The sequence below is a fragment of the Chroicocephalus ridibundus genome, chromosome 7 (assembly GCF_963924245.1).
Source record: "Chroicocephalus ridibundus chromosome 7, bChrRid1.1, whole genome shotgun sequence".
NCBI classification, from domain to species: Eukaryota; Metazoa; Chordata; class Aves; order Charadriiformes; family Laridae; genus Chroicocephalus; species Chroicocephalus ridibundus.
This window is the reverse complement of record NC_086290.1, coordinates 23,750,166-23,769,048: the sequence shown is the minus strand read 5'-3', so window position 1 is coordinate 23,769,048 and position 18,883 is coordinate 23,750,166. Positions and strand designations below refer to the sequence as shown.

General features: G+C 45.7%; 1 protein-coding gene across 15 annotated transcripts in view; it reads left to right on the top strand.

Moving 5' to 3' along the window:
* Positions 1-18,883, top strand: part of HDAC4 (histone deacetylase 4) — a 261,962-nt gene that overhangs the window by 126,183 nt on the left and 116,896 nt on the right. For all 15 annotated transcript variants that reach the window (XM_063342474.1, XM_063342475.1, XM_063342476.1 and 12 more), the window contains one exon: positions 10,357-10,601. In XM_063342474.1, the coding sequence (XP_063198544.1) occupies positions 10,357-10,601 (245 nt within the window). The remainder of the gene's footprint in view (positions 1-10,356; positions 10,602-18,883) is intronic.

Genomic DNA, 18,883 nt, shown 5'->3' with positions numbered 1-18,883 from the left:
TTATTTTATTTTATTCTTTTTCCCTCACGGGGAGTTTTTCATGTATAATCTCAGGAGGAGACTTGCAGGCTCCTGCTTCGTCTCCTCCATGTGTAATTCTCTTTTCTGAAGTATGACTTTCCCTTGAAGGGTGTTCGTAGTGAGATTAGAGAGAAGCATATGAGAAATCCGTGTGGGTTTGTCTCTTCAGAAGTCTATCAGATCTCACTTCAACCTGCCTTTTTGTCTTGGGTATCTGGTAAGGTGAGGAGTTTCTTGTACCAACAGCGAGAGAGATGGATCAAAGAGGTTCAATTACCGGATAATGCTTGAAACAAGGAGGCAAGGGAAATTATATTCCCAGGAATCTCGTTTAAGAAGGGATAAATATTTTTTGTTTTGTTTTCTGGTGTTTATTACTATTTATTTGGATGCTTTTTCCTGTGGAAACTCAGGTGGATTTTGGTTTGTCTACCCCCCAGCATGCAAGGAAACCATGCTGTATGAAGTCTAAAGTAAGAAATAGTCCAATGTATTTGGATTCCATTATCTTGAACTTCAGTAAAAGCGCTGGCATCATCTGAGATGCTCATTTGTTAAAGAAGTCGTTGATTAAAGCAACAAGAAGACAGAGTAGGATAATGATTGAAAAGGAGATGGTGAAACTTGAGTGTCTCCTTTGGAGCTCCTCCATCCTGCACAAGCTCATCTGTTGGAGACATCTGTGCAATCAAGGTTTTATTGCTGGCTTTCTCAGAGGCACTGTGACGTGAACTCTTTGCATTCTTGTTAAGGACTTATTTATTATATTTTATGTGCTCTGCATGCCCTGTTTTATTTGTGAAGCGTTTGGCTTTCCTGCTGCAGCAGGAGGTGATGCTGAAGGTGCTGAGGAGATCGAGGTGGTGCTGCAGCCCCCGCTCAAGCGCGTTGAAGGCTTTTGCGGTACTTTAGACAGGACTATTCAAGGCCAGGCTTAATGAGGCTCTGAGCAACCTGATCTAGTTGAAGATGTCCCTGTTTACTGCAGGGGGGTTGGACTACATGGCCTTTAAAGGTCCCTTCCAGCCCAACACGTTCTATGATTCTATGACCACCAGAAACACGTGGCCTGTGAGGTGCAGATATTTAGCGTGAAAGTTTATATTTTTGCAAACTCTGATATACCGCTCTGAGGTTGCAAGCAGGTAAACACTACAAAATGTTATTTTCTGTCTATTATTGATGGAATTTTGTGGGCTGTTTTGCTTTTTCTTCAAGTAAAGAGACATTTTTTTAATGTCTTAAATCTAAGATGGAAAAAGTAGGATGAATGGGCTGCACTTCAAGTTCTGGTTTTCTTATCAACATGAATAAAATATGCATGTAGATCTCTCATAACTTCCTAACAAATGCTGAAGAGATCTTTTCAGGGGAGGTATTAGGAACGAAAAAGCTGGTTATAGAAATCCAGAATCACTGCGCCCTTATTATGTCTTCAGGTCTCAGTAGTAATCAGCAAAAAGTTTCTTCGCAATGAATGAGTGAGTGACATTTAAAGCTCCATCTGTTGCCTACGGTGCGGTGCCTCATGATGTGTTTCAGTGGGTGATGGGATGATTAATTTTGGTTCCCATTCATGCCGCGTGAAATATTCTCATAGCGGGGAACGACTCCAGCCCTTGCTGAACTGCAGCATGTGTGCTGCTTGTAGGAAACCTCAGCTGCTGTTTACTCATAGCTTGTGCGCCAAGAAGGGATCCGGGCTGCCTTTGTCTTCACCCACGCAGCTCCGTAGCAGGCGGTGCAAAAATACCGGTGACTGCGGTCTACTGACCGCCAGCTTTTCAGGGATGGCTCTGTCGCCAGTGCCGCTGCTGCTTCTTTTTCCTTACAGCCCTCTTGTGAACAGAGGACTGGCCTGTCCCTGTAGGTGAGGACCACCTTCTGGTCTCTTCTCCGCCTCCTTGTCCTTCAGACTAGCTGTGCAGTGATGCTTAAGCTAGACGTGTAATTCTAGCCCAAAATAAACCCACCTGGGATCCTGGTCCTTGCCTTTTGGAGAGTAAAGGTAAGAAGTAAAGTGGAGATAATGAAGTGCTCCTTCTTGCTGTCCCACAGCACCCCACCTTCCCAGCTCTGCACAAAGTCCTTTATTTTGCCCTGGTGCGATACAAAGTCATGGAGGAACCCAGCAGGGCTGTGCCTTCATCCTGCCCCCGTATGATGCTCGTGATGTGCTGCAGAGGATGTTGGTGTCCTGGGTGCTGCCACACCGGCACCCCTGCTCCCACCCCCTGTGTGGGGTTTGGGGCAAGGTTTGGGGCTCCTTCAGTACAGCCTGGTGAAATCTTTTCAAGAGCATAAGCTGAATATAGATGGTAATGTGGGGGGGTGTTCCCCTCACCTATTAATTTCTGCATATATTTGCGGCATCTAGCGTGCTGCTGGTTAAAACAGACTAAATCTCAGGCACTCTGAGGGCGCTGTGCCGTGTCGGCGTCCGCTTCATTCCGCTTTACGCCCAAAATACGCTTCTTTTATCCTGGCGCTGCAGTCAGATACTGCAGTAGCTTGTTTCTATTAATAGCTCTGATCTCACCGTCTCTTAGCGTTTCGGTGAGTTTTGACATTTTGGGAAGTGGAAGCCCTGCTGGCAAGGTGTGCCTCAGCCGCCGGCCTGGCTGCAGAGGGGACGCCGGCACGTCCTGTCCAGGGGATGGGACACGGGGGACTTAATTCATAATAACCCAGCAACACTCAAATAACACGAGTTCTTCCTTCCAGAATAAACCACCGCAAACACTCCCTGGGCTGCGCTCGAAGCGAGTGGTTGCTCCTTGCCTCCTTTCCAGGCTGATTTTAAGGAAAATGAAGGTTGTGGGTTTTAGAAATGGCATTTGGCGGCTTTGAAGCCCGTGCTGTGCTTCTGAGATGCCAAAGTCTTTTCTGCCGGCAACGACCTGGTCTTTGAAGGCTTTGCAAAATACAGGGAATTTTTTAAAACTCAAAAGCTGTTGCCAGACAGTGAAGGGCAGTCCCTAAGAAATAAAGTCAGTGGAATGAACACATGATTTATTTTTTTTTGCTTCTGCCCAGGGATGAAAGCAGCTGAAAATAATGCTTATTAGGGGGGAGGTCTGTGCAAACACTTGCAGGGTGTCTCACGACTGGTGCGGTGCCACTGGGGCAGGATGGGGCTGTCTCCGATGGCAGCACCCAAGCGCCCGGGGATGCTGAGCACGGGGCTCGTGCTTTTGTATTTATTTTTTTTGTATTTAGTTTTTGTGTGCACTCAAAGGCTGACGTTGCCGGTATTGGCAGAATCTGTCTGGAGGGCAAGGCTTGCACGCCAGTAATTAGAAAGCGAACTCATTAGAAATAAAGCCCAAGCCCAGAGAGGATGGAGATGGGGAGGCGGGGGGAGAAGCTGAGTCAATGGTTTCTGGAAAGCGCTGGCTGGGGAGGTTCCGCCGCCGCCGTCCAGAGGAGCGTCCCCTCCCCAGGGGCCGTGATTTGGAAAGGCACCAGGGACCATGGAGTTACTCTAGGAGCCGAAATCCTCTTTTATTGGGGTTTTATGCGCTCTGTCTCCTAAGCTTGTGCTGTCACAGACATGTGGTGGTATGTCCGTACTCGATATGTTATTGGGGCTGGCTGGGGGGGGGGGGGGGGGTGTCAGCCTTGATCAGATGCTCATCCCCTGCGTTTTGCAGCAGATTTGGGGAGGCTGATGTGATTTCTTCCTTCGAGCTGAAGGGAATTGCCGAGGGAAGAGGCGCAGGCGGCTGGGAAGGAGCTGTGCAAATTCAGTGGGACTCGCTTCGTGCTGGAGGGAGGGAGGGAGGGAGGTCTTGGGGGAAACGTTTCCAGCACTCTCCTTTTGAAGGTGACGTCGTATTTAAAATGCCAGAGAGGCAGTTTTCTGTGCTGCTTAGACTGAAAAAAAAAAAAAGAAGGAAAAAAAGTTTCTGGCAACAGCTTTTGATTTTTTTAAAAAAACACTAGTTTGAGAAATATTTTTAAAGTTCGCCTTAAGTAAAAGTTATGCTGAAACGAGATTGGTATTTAAATCGTTGTTTCAAATATCCTGTGTCTGTCTTGTACTGAAATTTTGTTTTCACATACATATTAGTGTGTTTTCAGGACTGAATCCTGTATTGTAGTCCTTTAAGTGCTTACATAAAAAAGCTGTATCAGAGAAGGGTAAGAAAATACAGTTACTACTGTTAGTTTTATTTAAGTATGTACGCACATATTTAAGTAGTATCACCTTCCCCTAATCCCATCCAAAATGCTCAGTACTTCTGGAGAAGTTATTTTCCATTTTGGAGCATGGAAGAAACTCGACGTATGACTGATCCGATAATGTGTTTATCCGCAGCCTTTATGCGAAAGGATTTTAACGTCAAACATTTTTTTTTGGTAGAAATTGCGCCTTTGCTTTCAGGTTTAAGATTATGGGTTTATTTACAGTGAGCGTGTTTAACAACTTCAATGTATTTGAGATGACTTCCGCTCAGCGGTGTTACGGGCAAGCTGCGAGATGTCAAATTTACAATCTCAGCCACGAGGCCGCTCTGTGCCGGCAATCGATGGGGACTGGAATGCTTTAGGTCTTAATTAACGTACAACACACTGACAGTATTTGATGCAGAGCCATGTTTTATTTATTTGGGGGGGCGGGGAGCAAACAGCAGAGTGTTTCTAACTTGGTATAAAAATAATGGTAATTTGAGTATGAAAAAATCCCTACATGCCTAGGTTGGAAAAAAAATAAAATAAAATAAAAATTAAATTTTCTCCTGTTTTTTCCTTCTGTTCCTACAGGGAAGGAAAAGGCAGGCAGAACAGGAGTTTATTAATAATTGCGATCTTGTCTTCTAATTCATGGGTTTGGCATTTCTCATTAAAACACTGAATATAGTCTTTGTGCTTTTGCTAACGTCATGAATCTGATTGTATTAATATGTTCTCAAGGCAGAACCTATAAAAGCAATTTTCTAGTCTACCACAAAATATTCATAAGAATACAGGCTTTTTTTGTTTTGATGATGTGTTCATTAAGCAGAGAAGGTTTTATTGTTTTCGTGAGGGCTCCGTAGGTCAGAAGCGCTCGCTGCTTCTGTGGGGAGCTCATGGCATTTCGAACAGGGGTATTTTGAGACCGAAATAGTAAAAGTCGGGGATGACGCAGCCTCCGCCGAGACTCTGAATGGGAATTGTGGTCAGGATCTCTGCAGCTGGTGCCCCGTTGCCCGCGTGTCGGGCGTCGCGGGGGGTGGGGGAATGAGTCCTTTTGGGTGGGAAATGGGAGGTTTGTCAAGTTTTCTCGGGGCCGTTACCTAGCACGGTGCAAGTCAAGGCTCTTACTCAGGAGTAAAGCAGGAGTTATTTATCACGAGAGGCAATTGCAGGTAGTAGTGATCACAGGTAGTAGTGTATTCCTTCTGGCCGTCATTTTAAGAAGTTGAAAGCTTTTATTTTCCGCTTGTAGGAAGTGCAGCGTTTGGATCGCAAAGGGGCGTGTAGGAAAAAGCACGCAGGTTTCAAGGAAAATTGCATTTAGCCTAAATAGCGTTGGCAAATTCGGTGCGCTGTATTGAAGATAAACAGATTTCCGTGGGGAGTGGGTAAGCGGGAGCCAGTGACTGGTACCTCTGTATTAGTAATGCTGACCTTTAATCCACATGTATAAAAGATGGGAGATGTTATTGCCAGGTGCTCCGAAATCTTCAGCTGGACATAAAAATAGTCAATGCATTTAAAAGCCTTATGATTCACGGAGCCCGCTGCGCTATTTGGTTTACTGACTCATTGGGTTTGATCTCTAGGATTAACCGTTTTGAGCTCTCCTGGAACCTTGGGGGCTATAAAGTTGCATTAAATCATACTCAAGATTATCTTTGGGGAGTTTTGGAGCTCTGGGGTATTTGTCTATAAATTTGGGAGGAGGCGGGGAGTGATAGGAGAGCTTCAGCAAGGCCGTGCTTGTGTCTGTATCCAGTGCTTGCCTGGACATCGTTTCCACGTGGATCCCCTGCATTGCTGATGGTCAGATGTGTCTAGGTCCTGATGTTGGACTGATTGCTATACGTTTGATTTGGTGGGATAAGACAGAGCCGAGTTGTACAATTCTGTTTCAGCTTCTTTTAAAGGTGGATCTGATTCCTGCTGGAAAGCTGCTGCCCCTGGTGAAATAGTGTGGCAGCCCCCGGAGTTCCCCTGGATTTGCCACAAGATAAAATTGCTGCTATTCCAGGAATAATCACTGTGCATCTTTCGTAATGTACAGTAATTACATTAGTAATGCTCAGGATATAATATCCGTATGCAGATGGTTGCCTTGGATTTTTTCATAGCCACGGTGCATCATATTCTTGAAGGTGGATTGCTTTTGGGAGCTTCTTTTTGGTTTTGACCAAAGACCTGCAAACACCTAGTCTGCACTGGGACTCTCTTCTTTTCTCTCTCTCCCCAGTTTCTGTAGGGATCCAACATAGTAATGGGATTTTTGCTGGCATGGAAACTTCACTCTTGTACTTTTCCAAGATGTATCGGGTTTCCCACAGTCCTTGGGACGCACAGTGGTTTCAGATTGCCCCATACCCTGTGCTGCTGGGGTGGATGCCCTATAGATATAGGGCCGTGATGGGGTTGCCTGAGCTTCAGCAGCGCCTGAGGAATCCAAACCATTCTTTTGTCACTCAGAGATACTAAAATCCTCGCAAACCTGGATCTAATTTAAAGCGTGGCATCTGAGATGAGAACTTTCTGAAGCGATAGTCCGTGAAACGAGATAGCCTCTCCATGGGGCTGGTTTTGAGCCGTCAGTTCCGGCTTGCCTGCGGGGAAAAGGGATGAAGGGTTGTTTTTTTTTTCCTGTGCGAGCGACTGCAGCGTTTGCCGTAGGGATGCTCCGTGTGCAGGGATGGGAAGGGGATGATGGTACTGACCGTGTAGGAGAGCATCGAACAACAAAATTGGCCGAGGAAGGCTTAGGAACACACTGTTTAGGTGGGTCTGAGTGGTTATCTATAGGTGAGAGCGTGGCCGCCTCCCTCTCATCCCTGTCTGTGGGTCAGTGACCCACGGCGAGGAATCCCAGCTCCGGTCCTGCGGGGGAGAGAGGGGAACGGCGAAAAGGCCACAGGAAGGAAAACAATAGGGAAGTGGAGGGAAGAGCTCGTGGGTTGAAAAATAGCAACACTTCCAGTAATGTGACCTTTTACAGAAAATGTTTCCATGCAAAAAGAAAGAGTCTCCTCCTCCTGGGCACAGGCTGAGCATGGGGAGGCGGGAGCGCCTTGTGCTGGGCTCCCGCAGCCCCGCTGCCTGCTGGGCGGGTCATTCGTGGCAGAGCAGGACGTGGCCCCTGCAGCCGACCTGCCCGGGGAGGGGCTGGGCAGGAGGGACAGGGTGGCAGAGTGTCTGCGGTGGCTGTGGCTTCCCCAGCCTCGGAGGGTGCCCGGGCACCCGGGGTTTCTGGAGGAGCAACCTGCTACCAGGGTACGGGAAACCATGGCCTCTCTTCTCCAGAAACTTTAAGGAGTTCAACTCGGTTATAATTTTGTCTGTATAAGCCACCCCCTCTTTTTTTGCATCTTTATTTTCAAATAATAAATTTGTATATTTAAATCAAATCAAATAGTATTTTTTTTTACTGTGCTTTCCATTTCCTACACTAAGCTATATTTCACAGAATCACAGAATGGTTCGGGTTGGAAGGGACCTTAAAGATCATCTAGTTCCAGCCCCCTGCCCTGGGCAGGGACACCTCCCACCAGAGCAGGTTGCTCAAAGCCCCATCCAGCCTGGCCTTGAACCCCTCCAGGGATGGGGCAGCCACAGCTTCTCTGGGCAACCTGTTCCAGTGCCTCACCACCCTCACAGTTAGGAATTTCTTCCTAATATCTAATCTAAATCTCCCCTCTTTCAGTTTGAAGCCATTAACCCTCATCCTATCACTCCACTCCCTGATAAGGAGTCCCTCCCCCTCTCTCCTGTAGGCCCCCTTTAGGTACTGGAAGGCTGCTATAAGGTCTCCTCGGAGCGTTCTCTCCTAAACTCTATTTCTGTGCTTTTGAAGAAGTGATGATGTTCTCCCTGAAATTGGTCTGGTATAGACAGAGCAAAATTTCTACATTCATCTCTTGTTATGTGGTATTTTTTGTTTGTTTTCCCCCTTCAGCTCCAGGAGCATTGGCCCGGCCATGCTTTTTAACACCCCATGGCTTTGCTCAACATCGCCCTTTCCCAAGCAGCTGTGATCTGGGATGGAGTCACCTTTCCTGTGATCCCTGGCCCTGCGTGGTGGCCTTGCCCTTGGCAACACATTTTTGGGAACACCCCAGATTTTTCTGAATTGCTGCGCTATTATTTTTTTTTTTAAACTTTCTTTTTCCGTGCCTCTGTGCTTCATTTAGCCCCAGATTTTACTAACATCAACTTCTTATGCATCAGTTACTGGCAAAAAAAAAATATGGATGGCATTTGGGGAAAACCTGTTAAAACTCTTTCTCTGGGATTGCTGACACTAATGTCCTGATAGAGTTTGTAACGTTGTGTGTGGGCGTTTGCTGCCTGGCGCTGTCTCTCGTGCTGGGGGATGGCACAGAAGGGTGATGGTGCAGCCACTTGCGTGACCAGGGTCCTCATTTCTTTCTAAGAATTTACAGCTGATTTCGAGTGACCCCTGAGGACACGCTGTTTGGAAGAATGCAGCCAACCTGTTTTGTACTGCCGTCTCACATCCCTCAGGAGGTGGCTGAAATCAGACCTAGGGTTCAGTGATCAGGTTTGAAGTGAAGTGGGAGTTTAATTTTGTATAAAATGGAAGTTCTTCTTCAAGTAGTGTTCCTGCAGGTGACATGCAGGTGGTAAAAACTGGCTTTTCCTCAATGCTCTCGCAGTTCCTAAATGATTTACGTGCTTTTTCCTTTTGAATTGGAGTTTACTTCACCAGCTAGTTCGTTTGTAGGCAGAGAGAAATTAGCTTTCACATAGTACAACTGCCTTTTCTCTTGCTTTGGAAGGACGTCTGTCCTGCTAGGGCTGGCCTCGTGGTGGCTTGTGCTGATGGCTGCGTTAGGAGGGTGGCATCTCTACCCCCGGAGACTGCATAGTGTGTCCTAGCAGAGGTGTGACTGACCCAGCTCCAGGGATGCTGCTGATGCTCCCTTGCAACCTTGCACAAACCCATCTTCAATATTAAACAACAAAACAAAAAAAACCCAACTTTATTTTCCAATTTTGGTGAAGCTCAATGTTTTTTAAGGGTTAGCCTCTTCTCTTTTGCAGATGACATTCACTGAAAGGCATCAGAAGAGTTACTGAGTGATTGCACTGTAGAGCGGAGCATTAAATGTGGCAAATGTATGGAGTACATATGAAACCCAGAACTGTCATTTAGGTGGAATTTAGGAATTTTTAGTCATTCATGGGATAGCCTTTTTTTTTAGCAGAAACAACCTGAGCTCAGTTATTGCAAAGGTATTTTTTGTGGGTGTCTGTTGCTACCCTTTTTTACAAGCCCTTTGTCTTCAGGGTGATGCTTTTTGGGGAAGCAAATAACTGATCTTTACTGGACAGATAATCAAGGTGATAACTTTCCCTTTTTTCTTCCGTTAGCGTGCATCTCTTACAATGAAGCTGGGTTATGGGTCCTCCTGGTGCACATTACTGTTCTCTACTTTAGTCTTGGTTGTGCTTCAGGTTTGTCCCACTCAGAGTTTGAATGACAGAGGCAAGACTTTGTGCAGTCACTATTTGGGCACCCGCTTCCTATGGCTGCCTGCAGGACGCGTTTGCACCTTTCTGGTGGTTACAGTGAGTAAGTCTACTCTGTCATCGAAGCACTTAACAATTTTTCCTAGATGCTTCATCACTCATTTGCTTTTGGCTAAGCTCTTTTCCAAAAGTCGTTATAAAAGGTACAGCACATAGTGGTTTTTGGCATAAATTTTTCTTAAAGTGGGAACCTTGTGTTCCTTGCCATAGGAGCCCATCAGTTGATCCGTTGTAAGTCAAGATTGATCCTTTCTGTGAAGTCTGACATTAATCTGTATCCTTCTCCTTTCAAGTGATGCTAGAAGAGTGGAACGGAGGTGTAGGTTATGAATAGGCAGATATGGAATGTTATCAAACAGGGTCACATGCAATACGTTGAAGTCTTTCGCTGTTAGAAAATGCGCATATTTGTAGGAGGTGCTGGCTGGAAGAAAACGGCTTGAACTCTGAATTCCTGTAGTGCTTTTTTACTATTTAAAAAATGGTGCATGTTTAATGGTGCTCTTCTTGATTGGTTCCTCAAGGCCTTTGCAGGACACTACATAAAAACTAGATCTCTGTGCGAATGAGGAATACGTTCATCTCTACTGTTGTGTTTTCATATTGTAGTTGATGTGACCACAGCACTGCCCTTGCAAGTTGCACCGACTTCAGTCCCAATGGATCTGCGCTTGGACCACCAGTTTTCCATGCCCGTGACGGAGCCGACGCTGCGCGAGCAGCAGCTCCAGCAGGAGCTCCTGGCCCTGAAGCAGAAACAGCAGATCCAGAGGCAGATCCTCATCGCCGAGTTCCAGCGGCAGCACGAGCAGCTCTCCCGGCAGCACGAGGCCCAGCTGCATGAGCACATCAAAGTAAGCCATGGGCGGCCCTACGTTGGGTGGCATGTGAAAGCATCCCCTGACCAGGGGATGCACATACTAATTTATTCTGGGGAGTGGAGATAATGGTCTGGTTTTGATAACCCTGCCTAAAGAATGATCTTTTGTGAAGGGATGCGAGCACCAAGATTTAAAAGGGGGATAATGTTGAGGAGAGGAAGGCAGGTAAGCTGGTGTCATGTTAAACCTTACCCACCTGTCTGGGTATATTAGAATCGTAGAATGTGTTGGGTTGGAAGGGACCTGTAAAGGCCATGTAGTCCAACCCCCCTGCAGTAAGCAGGGACATCTTTAACTAGATCAGGTTGCTCAGAGCCTCATCAAGCCTGGCCTTGAATGTCTCCAGACATTCAGAAATCCAGATATTCAGAAATCCTGTGCCACGCTGCCAGCAGATGGCTTGCGAGACCTACATCTGGATTTGGAAAATCTGCATAGCCTAATTTCAGTAGAATTTAACCCAAGAGGAAGGCTTTTAGGCTACCTGTTACTAATATCCCATACTTGGGAGTGGAATGGTGTATAAACTGCTCGCTGGACAAATGCTGGCAGCACAAGGTGCGAACCAAACCTTTGGACCGTAGTGTCTCTGCAGGAGTAGGAGACGCAGGTTGTGCAGGTGTGGATAGATTCACATGGCGTGAGGTTTCTCAGAGGTGCGCGGTGGGAGCTCGGCAGCAGGAGAGCGCTTTGCGCTGCTCCGCTGCACAGGACGCAGGGGACGTGCAACGCACGGGGCAAGTAGGAAGTACAGTTTAGAACATGGCTGTTGCATGGTGAAAACATTAGACATTATATAAATATTTCACAGTGATAGACTATTGCTATGGTAACGTAAGCTTTCAGAATTGCTAATGTGCTCTCTTTTCAAAGGGGAATTAGCACTGCACATGGTAAATAGCATTAATGTAATATTAAAAAGCAACCTCAATTCAACCTTATATAACTTTCGTTTTAATACAAAATACATGTCAGAGTGGGGAAGATAGGATTAAAAGTTAACAGTGTATTATTTACAGACTTTCCAAACACAGATACGAGCGTGGGTTTGTAAGAACAGTTGCTGTTTGAAGACTGATTAACAGCAAATGCCTGTGTCCTTAGTGGCTCCTCTGCTCCCTTCAGGGCAAAGGTGTGGGGAGGTGCATGCGTGTAAATATGTTTATGTATGTACTCTTATGTATGTATAAGTGTATCAATGTGTGTATGTGTGTCCATACACATGGTTCTATATGTACGTGTTCATGCACAAATCGCACAAGAACCATTACAGCATCTGCGGTTGAGATAGTACATCCAGGAGGAAGGGATGGGAAACTTCTGTGACAAATATTTCCATTATTTCCTTGTAATTGCATGTGCCTTTAGATATGCGTTTATTAAAAATAAGAAAGGGTCATTCAGATTTAATGGACAAGCTCAAAGCACTGATGATAGGAACGTGTTAGCTCTCCTTTATGCTAAAGCTATGACTGATTCTGGTAAAAGTCTGCGTTAGAAGGAAGTCAAGATCTAATTTTTTTTAAGAAGCCAATTAGCACAGTGTATCTAGACCGCTAGGTAATGAAGTTCTTCCTCTAATGTATAAACTTGGCTAGATGAAAAACTTAAAATAGGAATGATAGAATCCTTTATGAAAAAAGGTGTCCTGCGAGGTGATCAACAACAGTGGTGTGTCATCGTGACTGGAATCGCTTTAAAAATAAAACACCACATTATTGAAATAAACCCCATGATATATAAATAAATAAAATAAAACCCAAAACCGTATAGCAACATGTAATTATGACGCATTTTCTTTGTGAAAACATCCTTCTTGCATTTGTGTTCACAAGTCAGCCCGCATTATGATGACTCGTAGATTAAACCAGCTTTCAGAAACCGGCAACTGTGTGAAGTGCAGTGGCTGTAGGGACTGCAGGGAAGCCATTATTTTGACCAGAGAGAACTAAAATTTACAACCTTGTATTTGTACTTTGAACTTCGAGCTGTTCAGCTCCTTTTATAGCTTAGGAAAAAAGCAGGGGGGATATTAGGGCAAATTAAAAAAACTTATTCTGTGTAAGTTAAGCACTAGGGTTTGAACTGTGAAATTTGTTGTAGGGATAGTCCTAGATGAAGATGCAGAGCTCTTTTTGGAAGAATTTGGGCATTTTCTAAAAATCAGCTGCTCAGGGTGCATAGTACATGTCCCATGCGCGCACCGTGCAGCTCCAAGCGCGCGAGGCAGGGCTTTGCTCTTGCACATACATTGGATCAAGGAAATGCTTCTTGCTGCGTCTCTCCTCATCTTTTAATGCCACGGGCACAGCGGGCACAGCCGCAAACTTGCCTCTTGCGTGCAAGGTCTAAGCAGACGTGCCACTGTCAGGCATGTCTCTGGCATGGGGAGGAGTGGGGACGTGGTCTGTTGTCTTTTCTGTTTACTCAAACTTGGAATCTTTAAGCTAAATACATGAAGGAAACGGCAAATTCTTGCCATCCTCTTTGGGAGCTCAGAATAAGTTAGCTTCATTGGATGATTGGCTTATGGCGTTACGGGCGAGATAAGAATTTCATCAGTCTCCTGTCTCCAAAGTGAACTGTTCAATATGCAGAAATCTTTTAGAATGAGAGATGTAATTGTGAGATTTTTCAGTGTACGGTATTTTAGTGAAGGTTTCACGAGTCCATCGCTTTCACAAACTTTTGTTCTCCGAGTGTCTTTCTCAGGTGGAGAAGTCTCACTGCAGGTAAGAAAAGGCTTGGGAACCTAAAACCCACCCAGGTTTGTGTTGATTAAGGTCATGTATAATGAGTAGCGTGAGCTTGCAGCATGCCTTACTGCAGCACCGGGTTTGGTTCTTAGACATCCTCCATGCCTTCCCTGGCGTTGGGCTTTTTTTGATTCAGAAAGCAAACTTGCAGCAGCTAGTGCAAGGGGATTATGCGTCTTGCAAACTTACTTCCTTTCAAAAAATTTGGGGCTACTGCACCTTGGCTAGAATTTTCAGCATCAGAACAACCTCAAAAATCTAATGAAACAAACCAAAAATTAAAAATACAAACATCAAAGCTCTAAATTTACTCTGTTTTACGTATCTACTGCTTGATAGAGGCAATTAATTTGGCTTTTTTCGTTACAGCCTAGTATCCACCATTTTAATCACTTAAGCATTCATATGTTCGTCTGTTTGTGTACTTGAGTAGTAATTCCTGTGCTTTCCCCAGTCTTAGGCCTGTTTCTAAATCCTTTTGCTTATAATTCCTGGATTGCAAGCATATTTTGGATATAGCAGAGCAATGTCTGCGTAGGGTTACATGTGCAGAGCCAACATTGCGGTAGATCCCTCTTTTGTCAAGATGTTCAGGTTGAAGTACTTCTGCACTCTTCCACTTACCAATGTTGAATGGTTTCGTCAAAAGACATTTGGTGGCTGGGCGTCTGCTGCTAAAAGTAAAAAAAAAAAAATAGTTTTGATGCATTTCTTTAAGCAGCTTTTCAGTATTTTGGGCAGACACACGCACAGCCAGCATTGCTAAGTTACAGCAAGCAGCACTATGAAGATTTTAAGGAGCTTACTCATTTTAAATGTTAAACCTGTTTGTTTTCTTTCTTTTATTACTGTGTTGTTGGTGTGAACAGAGGAACTGTTCTGACTCGATGTGAATTAAGAGAGGGGGGGAGTATCTCTCCCTCCCACTCCTCAAACAAAGCACTACTATAAGAAACATCTTAAGTTCTTCTTAAGTAAATGAAATTTGGCTTGAAAAATGCTGGCATGTCTTTCTTGTTTTTCTATTCGAGTAGATAACTCTTTCCTATTGAAATCTGAAGTTTTGGCCTTTTCCAGAACTTGGTTTTATTCCAGCAGCCCAGTTTTAATCATCTGACCTAGTGCAAGAGGAGAAGACGACGGGATGGTCCCAGTCCTTCTGCCTGCACATGTGATCCCTTCCCTTATTCCCTCCCAAGAAGTCCTTTGCTTTTATAGACATTGTATTTTGGAAGAAATGGCTCTCCACATAAAGGTGGCAAATTCCAGGAGATCATGTAATTTGGAGAGCCGGGCTACGAGTGAAATAATATTTGTGGAAGGAAAGTATAATGGACATAGTTGGAGCTCGGCGCACGGAGGGAGCTGGGATCATTGCAATGCCGGGGAATAATGAGAAAACCCTGACATGTTTAGGGAAAATAAGTCGGGCCTTACAAAGACTTCACACCATATGGAAATAGGGAAAACTGTCTTTCACAACTACAGTGCAGCTTTGCAGTTTGCCGAGGCTTGACACCCGGGAGTGGGGCGGGAGAGGAGCTGGGAGCGGGTGGGTGACGGAGGCTGCTGCGGGCGGGCTGGGGGCAGCGGCGGTGGCTCCTCTCTCCTCTCGCCGCTTACCTTCAGCTAGACGGATTTTCCACTCAGGCGTGCCTCGCCAGATGTGTAACAATATTTATAGCCTTCAAATCTGCCTGCCTTAAACAAAAACAAGGATGGAATAAGGAGGCTGGCGCCCGGGCTGTTGCTGGTGAGGCGGTGGAAAGCCTCTGTGCGGGTCCCAGTGTGAGCTTTGCTTGACCTTTGATTGCGAAGGAATCGGCAGTGAATTTTTTCCTTTGTGAGTCACTCATTCCCAGCCAAGATCAGCTGGAAGTTACCAAAAGCTTTTCCATTTGCCTTCTGGTCAAGGGCTGGAGGGGGAATGATTGAAGAGGGGCAGGATTCGCGCTTTGGCAGGGCGAGAGGCACTGCGGGCGGTGAGATCTCAGCGCGGGAGCGAAGGAGGTGGTGGGTAACGCCGTTAATCTCTTCGTCCCTGCGCTGCCCGAGCTCGGAGCAGGGATCTTCCCAGCTCTGGCTGTTTTATAGCTCAAGCCGGAAAGTTATTCAGGATGCTGACGCATGTCGGTGTTAGCACATGACGGCAGACACCAGGAGAGTCCTGACGGTGATGGGATGGCAATGCAGGCCAGCAGCTGAGCCTCACAGCTCCTCGCGGACCTGAAATCTTAACCTGGAGGCATGCAAAGATGTTAGTTCTGTTGTGCAATGCTATTCCTGGTTTTCCCGTCACCTGAGAAAAGAGTATTTGTGTGCATCAGTGGCAGAGGGAGTGCTGGTCCGTACAGGATGGCCGGAGAAGCCACAGGTTTGCATAAAGCAGCACCAGCAAAGGGGGCTTTGTGACGGCTTTGCTGAGGAGCCATTCTCAAACTGTTTTCTTTTTATTAACACAGTGCTTTCCTATGTTTAACAGAATGCTGTGCTGCCTCATGGCTTTATGCCAATAAATAAAAATACGTGGAATGTTTTCAGACATTGGCTTTATATATGTAGATAGCAACGCTCAGATAAAGCCCGAGGAGATGGTGTGGTTAGTTTTTTGCTGGTTTCAGATGACTTTTTTTTCATCAGTGTAGCTTCTGAGCATTGATTGAGAGGTGGTAACACCTGAGATGTCAGCCCCTTGTTCGGGGACATGGGGTGAAACTCTCTGACCATTCCTTATTTTTGTTTTGGAGAGTAAAAGGCTTCAGGGAATCTTCCAGACAGATTTTGCAATGCTGTAAAGAAAATGTAATTTTTTCCCAAAGTTCTCTAGACTTAATGGGTGCCATGTTGATGCCCTTGGAATGGCAGGTTTGCTTGCAGAATAGCTCATTGGGCACAAATGACATCATCTTTTAGCGTGGCTGCTTTTGGTGTAGCCCTGAGAGTGCCTCGAGCCTTTTTTTGGTGACCTTTCTTTGTTGATTCCTACAGAACAGGGAAAAATGGGCTTGTTTCAAATCTGCTGACGGGGTTGGTGTCATCTGCTTCTCTCTTGTGGCTCTGCTGTGTGGCACCTTCCCTGTGCCCCGGGGCTGGGGATGCTGAAGGTGGCACCTTTGTTCCTGCAAAGCACCCCCTTCCCCTGTGTCCTGCTCCTCGCGGTGGTCTCTGGAAGGGACAAACTTCCATTTTACCCCCCACTCCAGGCCCAACTCCCATTGCTGAGCGTGTCTGCTCCTGCACAGAGGAACTCCCCCTGCTCAGTTTCGTATCTGTCTTCTGCAGAGCGCCTGTTCCTCACAGCCTGCATCGTTTTCAAGAGAAACTTAAAAAGCCCGGAGATACCGGTGTCTGCTTCTGTGTGTGTTGTGACATGGGAGGATTATTCATCTCAGAAAACTGCAGCTGCGTACAGTCGGTGGTAAAAAACCAGACTGAACATTTTGTGCCTCATTACTACTTGAATGCGCTGTACCATTCTCTCTTGCTATTTCTAGATGGCTTCCTGTTCTTTCTTAGTGACCTTGCCTCGTTTTTCTGGTACACAGAGCTGACTCCAAGACTTAGACCCGGATCCCGCAGAACTTAACTTCTGATGGAAGTAACCCTGGGGAAAGCTTTTGCAAGATCAGAGCATTTTTACTCTCTTTGAAGGCCAGGGGGGTGACTTCCCTCATGCTCAAAGTCAAGATCTTTTCCAAGAACAATGAGACCAAATCTCCACACAGAGGGGTAGGTAATGTCAATAAATGCATAGAGCGGCTTGGACACCTTTAAGCCCCATCTCTCGGTTGAGCTCCATCTCAACATGAGGAGGAACTTCTTTCCTTTGAGGGTGGCAGAGCCCTGGCACAGGCTGCCCAGAGAGGTGGTGGAGTCTCCGTCTCTGGAGACATTCCAAACCCGCCTGAACACGTTCCTGTGCAACCTGCTCTGGATGACGCTGCTCTGGCAGGGGGTTGGACTAGATGATCTCCAGAGGTCCCTTCCAACCCCTGCCGTTCTGTGATTCTGTGAAGAAGTCGTCATGCAGTAGACTGGGTCAATTTGGTCATCTGCCTACTTAGCATTGGTGGTTTCTGGAATGAAGCTGGGTCTGCACTGGTCCTTACAGACCTACTCTAAAACTGGTAAAAGAAGCATGTTTCCTTTTGGCTTCTTCTGAGATGAGCCACAGTTTGTTGGCTGGAAGGAGCAGAATGAGAAACTCCAGATTTTCCAAGGTTTGAGAAGCGTAAATGAGTGTTTGAGATGCAAAAACCTCAGTCAAAAGTGACATCACAGATCTCACTGAAGTCCGTGGACGCAGTGGCTTTCATCCTGTGAATCCTTGTACCAGTGTCCATGGAGTCTGCTGGTAACGGCCAGCCTTGTCCTCCTTGCACCATTACTCAAGTTTCTTCACTTTGGGGTTTACAGCTTTCCAGCAGAATGTGGGGATTTTCTGAGCCCTCAGCGGTGGGAGATGAAAAGCCGGTTGCCCCCTGAGCTCGGCTGCTCCGCGTTCCTTTGGTGAAGCCAAAGAAGAGACATTCACCCAGTGCACTTTCTTACTTAATCTGCTGAGGTTGGACTTAAATTGGACTGACTTTTGGGATTTCTGAAGGCTGAATGCCTGACATAAATAGCAGAAATGGCAGAGTTCACTGGGTGACAAACAGATACAGGATCTTTTTTTTTGGTAGCACACGCTCACTTTTTCTGTGGAGTCCAAACAGCTTTTGAAGTGGTCAGATTTCCGTTCTTTCATCCTTTATGGCATGAGTTCGTCTCCCACTGAAATGTGTGTGGGGCGCAATGATTTATTTTTCTTTAACACTTAGAAGCCTTATGGCCTCTATTCAAATTTAGAATTTCAAAATAAGCAGCATGAGAAGGAATATTTCGCAGTTTGTACCTCTGACTTTTCAACATCAATTTTATCATATTTTTGAAGTAATTAAAATAAATCGGAAGTAGTCAAAGAGAACACATAGAGAATCAGGGCATGCGTAAAGAAATGCCCAAGTGAGTCCTACTGTTATACCAGGAATATGGACCTGTTAATGTATGCCAGCATTGATAAAACTAACATTCATAAACTTTTTAAGTCCTGTTGCTGCGTATGGTCTCTTAACAAAATTCAGCTATTGTATGGGATAATGAAGTTGCATTTAATAAATCATGTTGTGAATAACTTCAGTCATGTACACGCAATACAAACAATGTTGTTGTATTAATCTCCATGTTTTAGTTTCCTATTTAACTAGTGGTGGTGTGTAAAAATGATAAATATTGTATTTACGCTGCTGGCATGTTACCTTTAAAAACGATGCTTCTGCTGTGCTTGCAGGAGCATCGGATGATGTTGAACATTGATTTTTAGCATGCAACCTTCCTGCAGGCACCGCAGGTGCTGGGGCTGTCACTGCCTCATGTCAGAGGAAGAGCGGCACAGTGGAGTCCGCTTCACCGCTGTGTCCACCTTCTCTCAAATGGAGCTGAACCCGAAATCACCTGCAA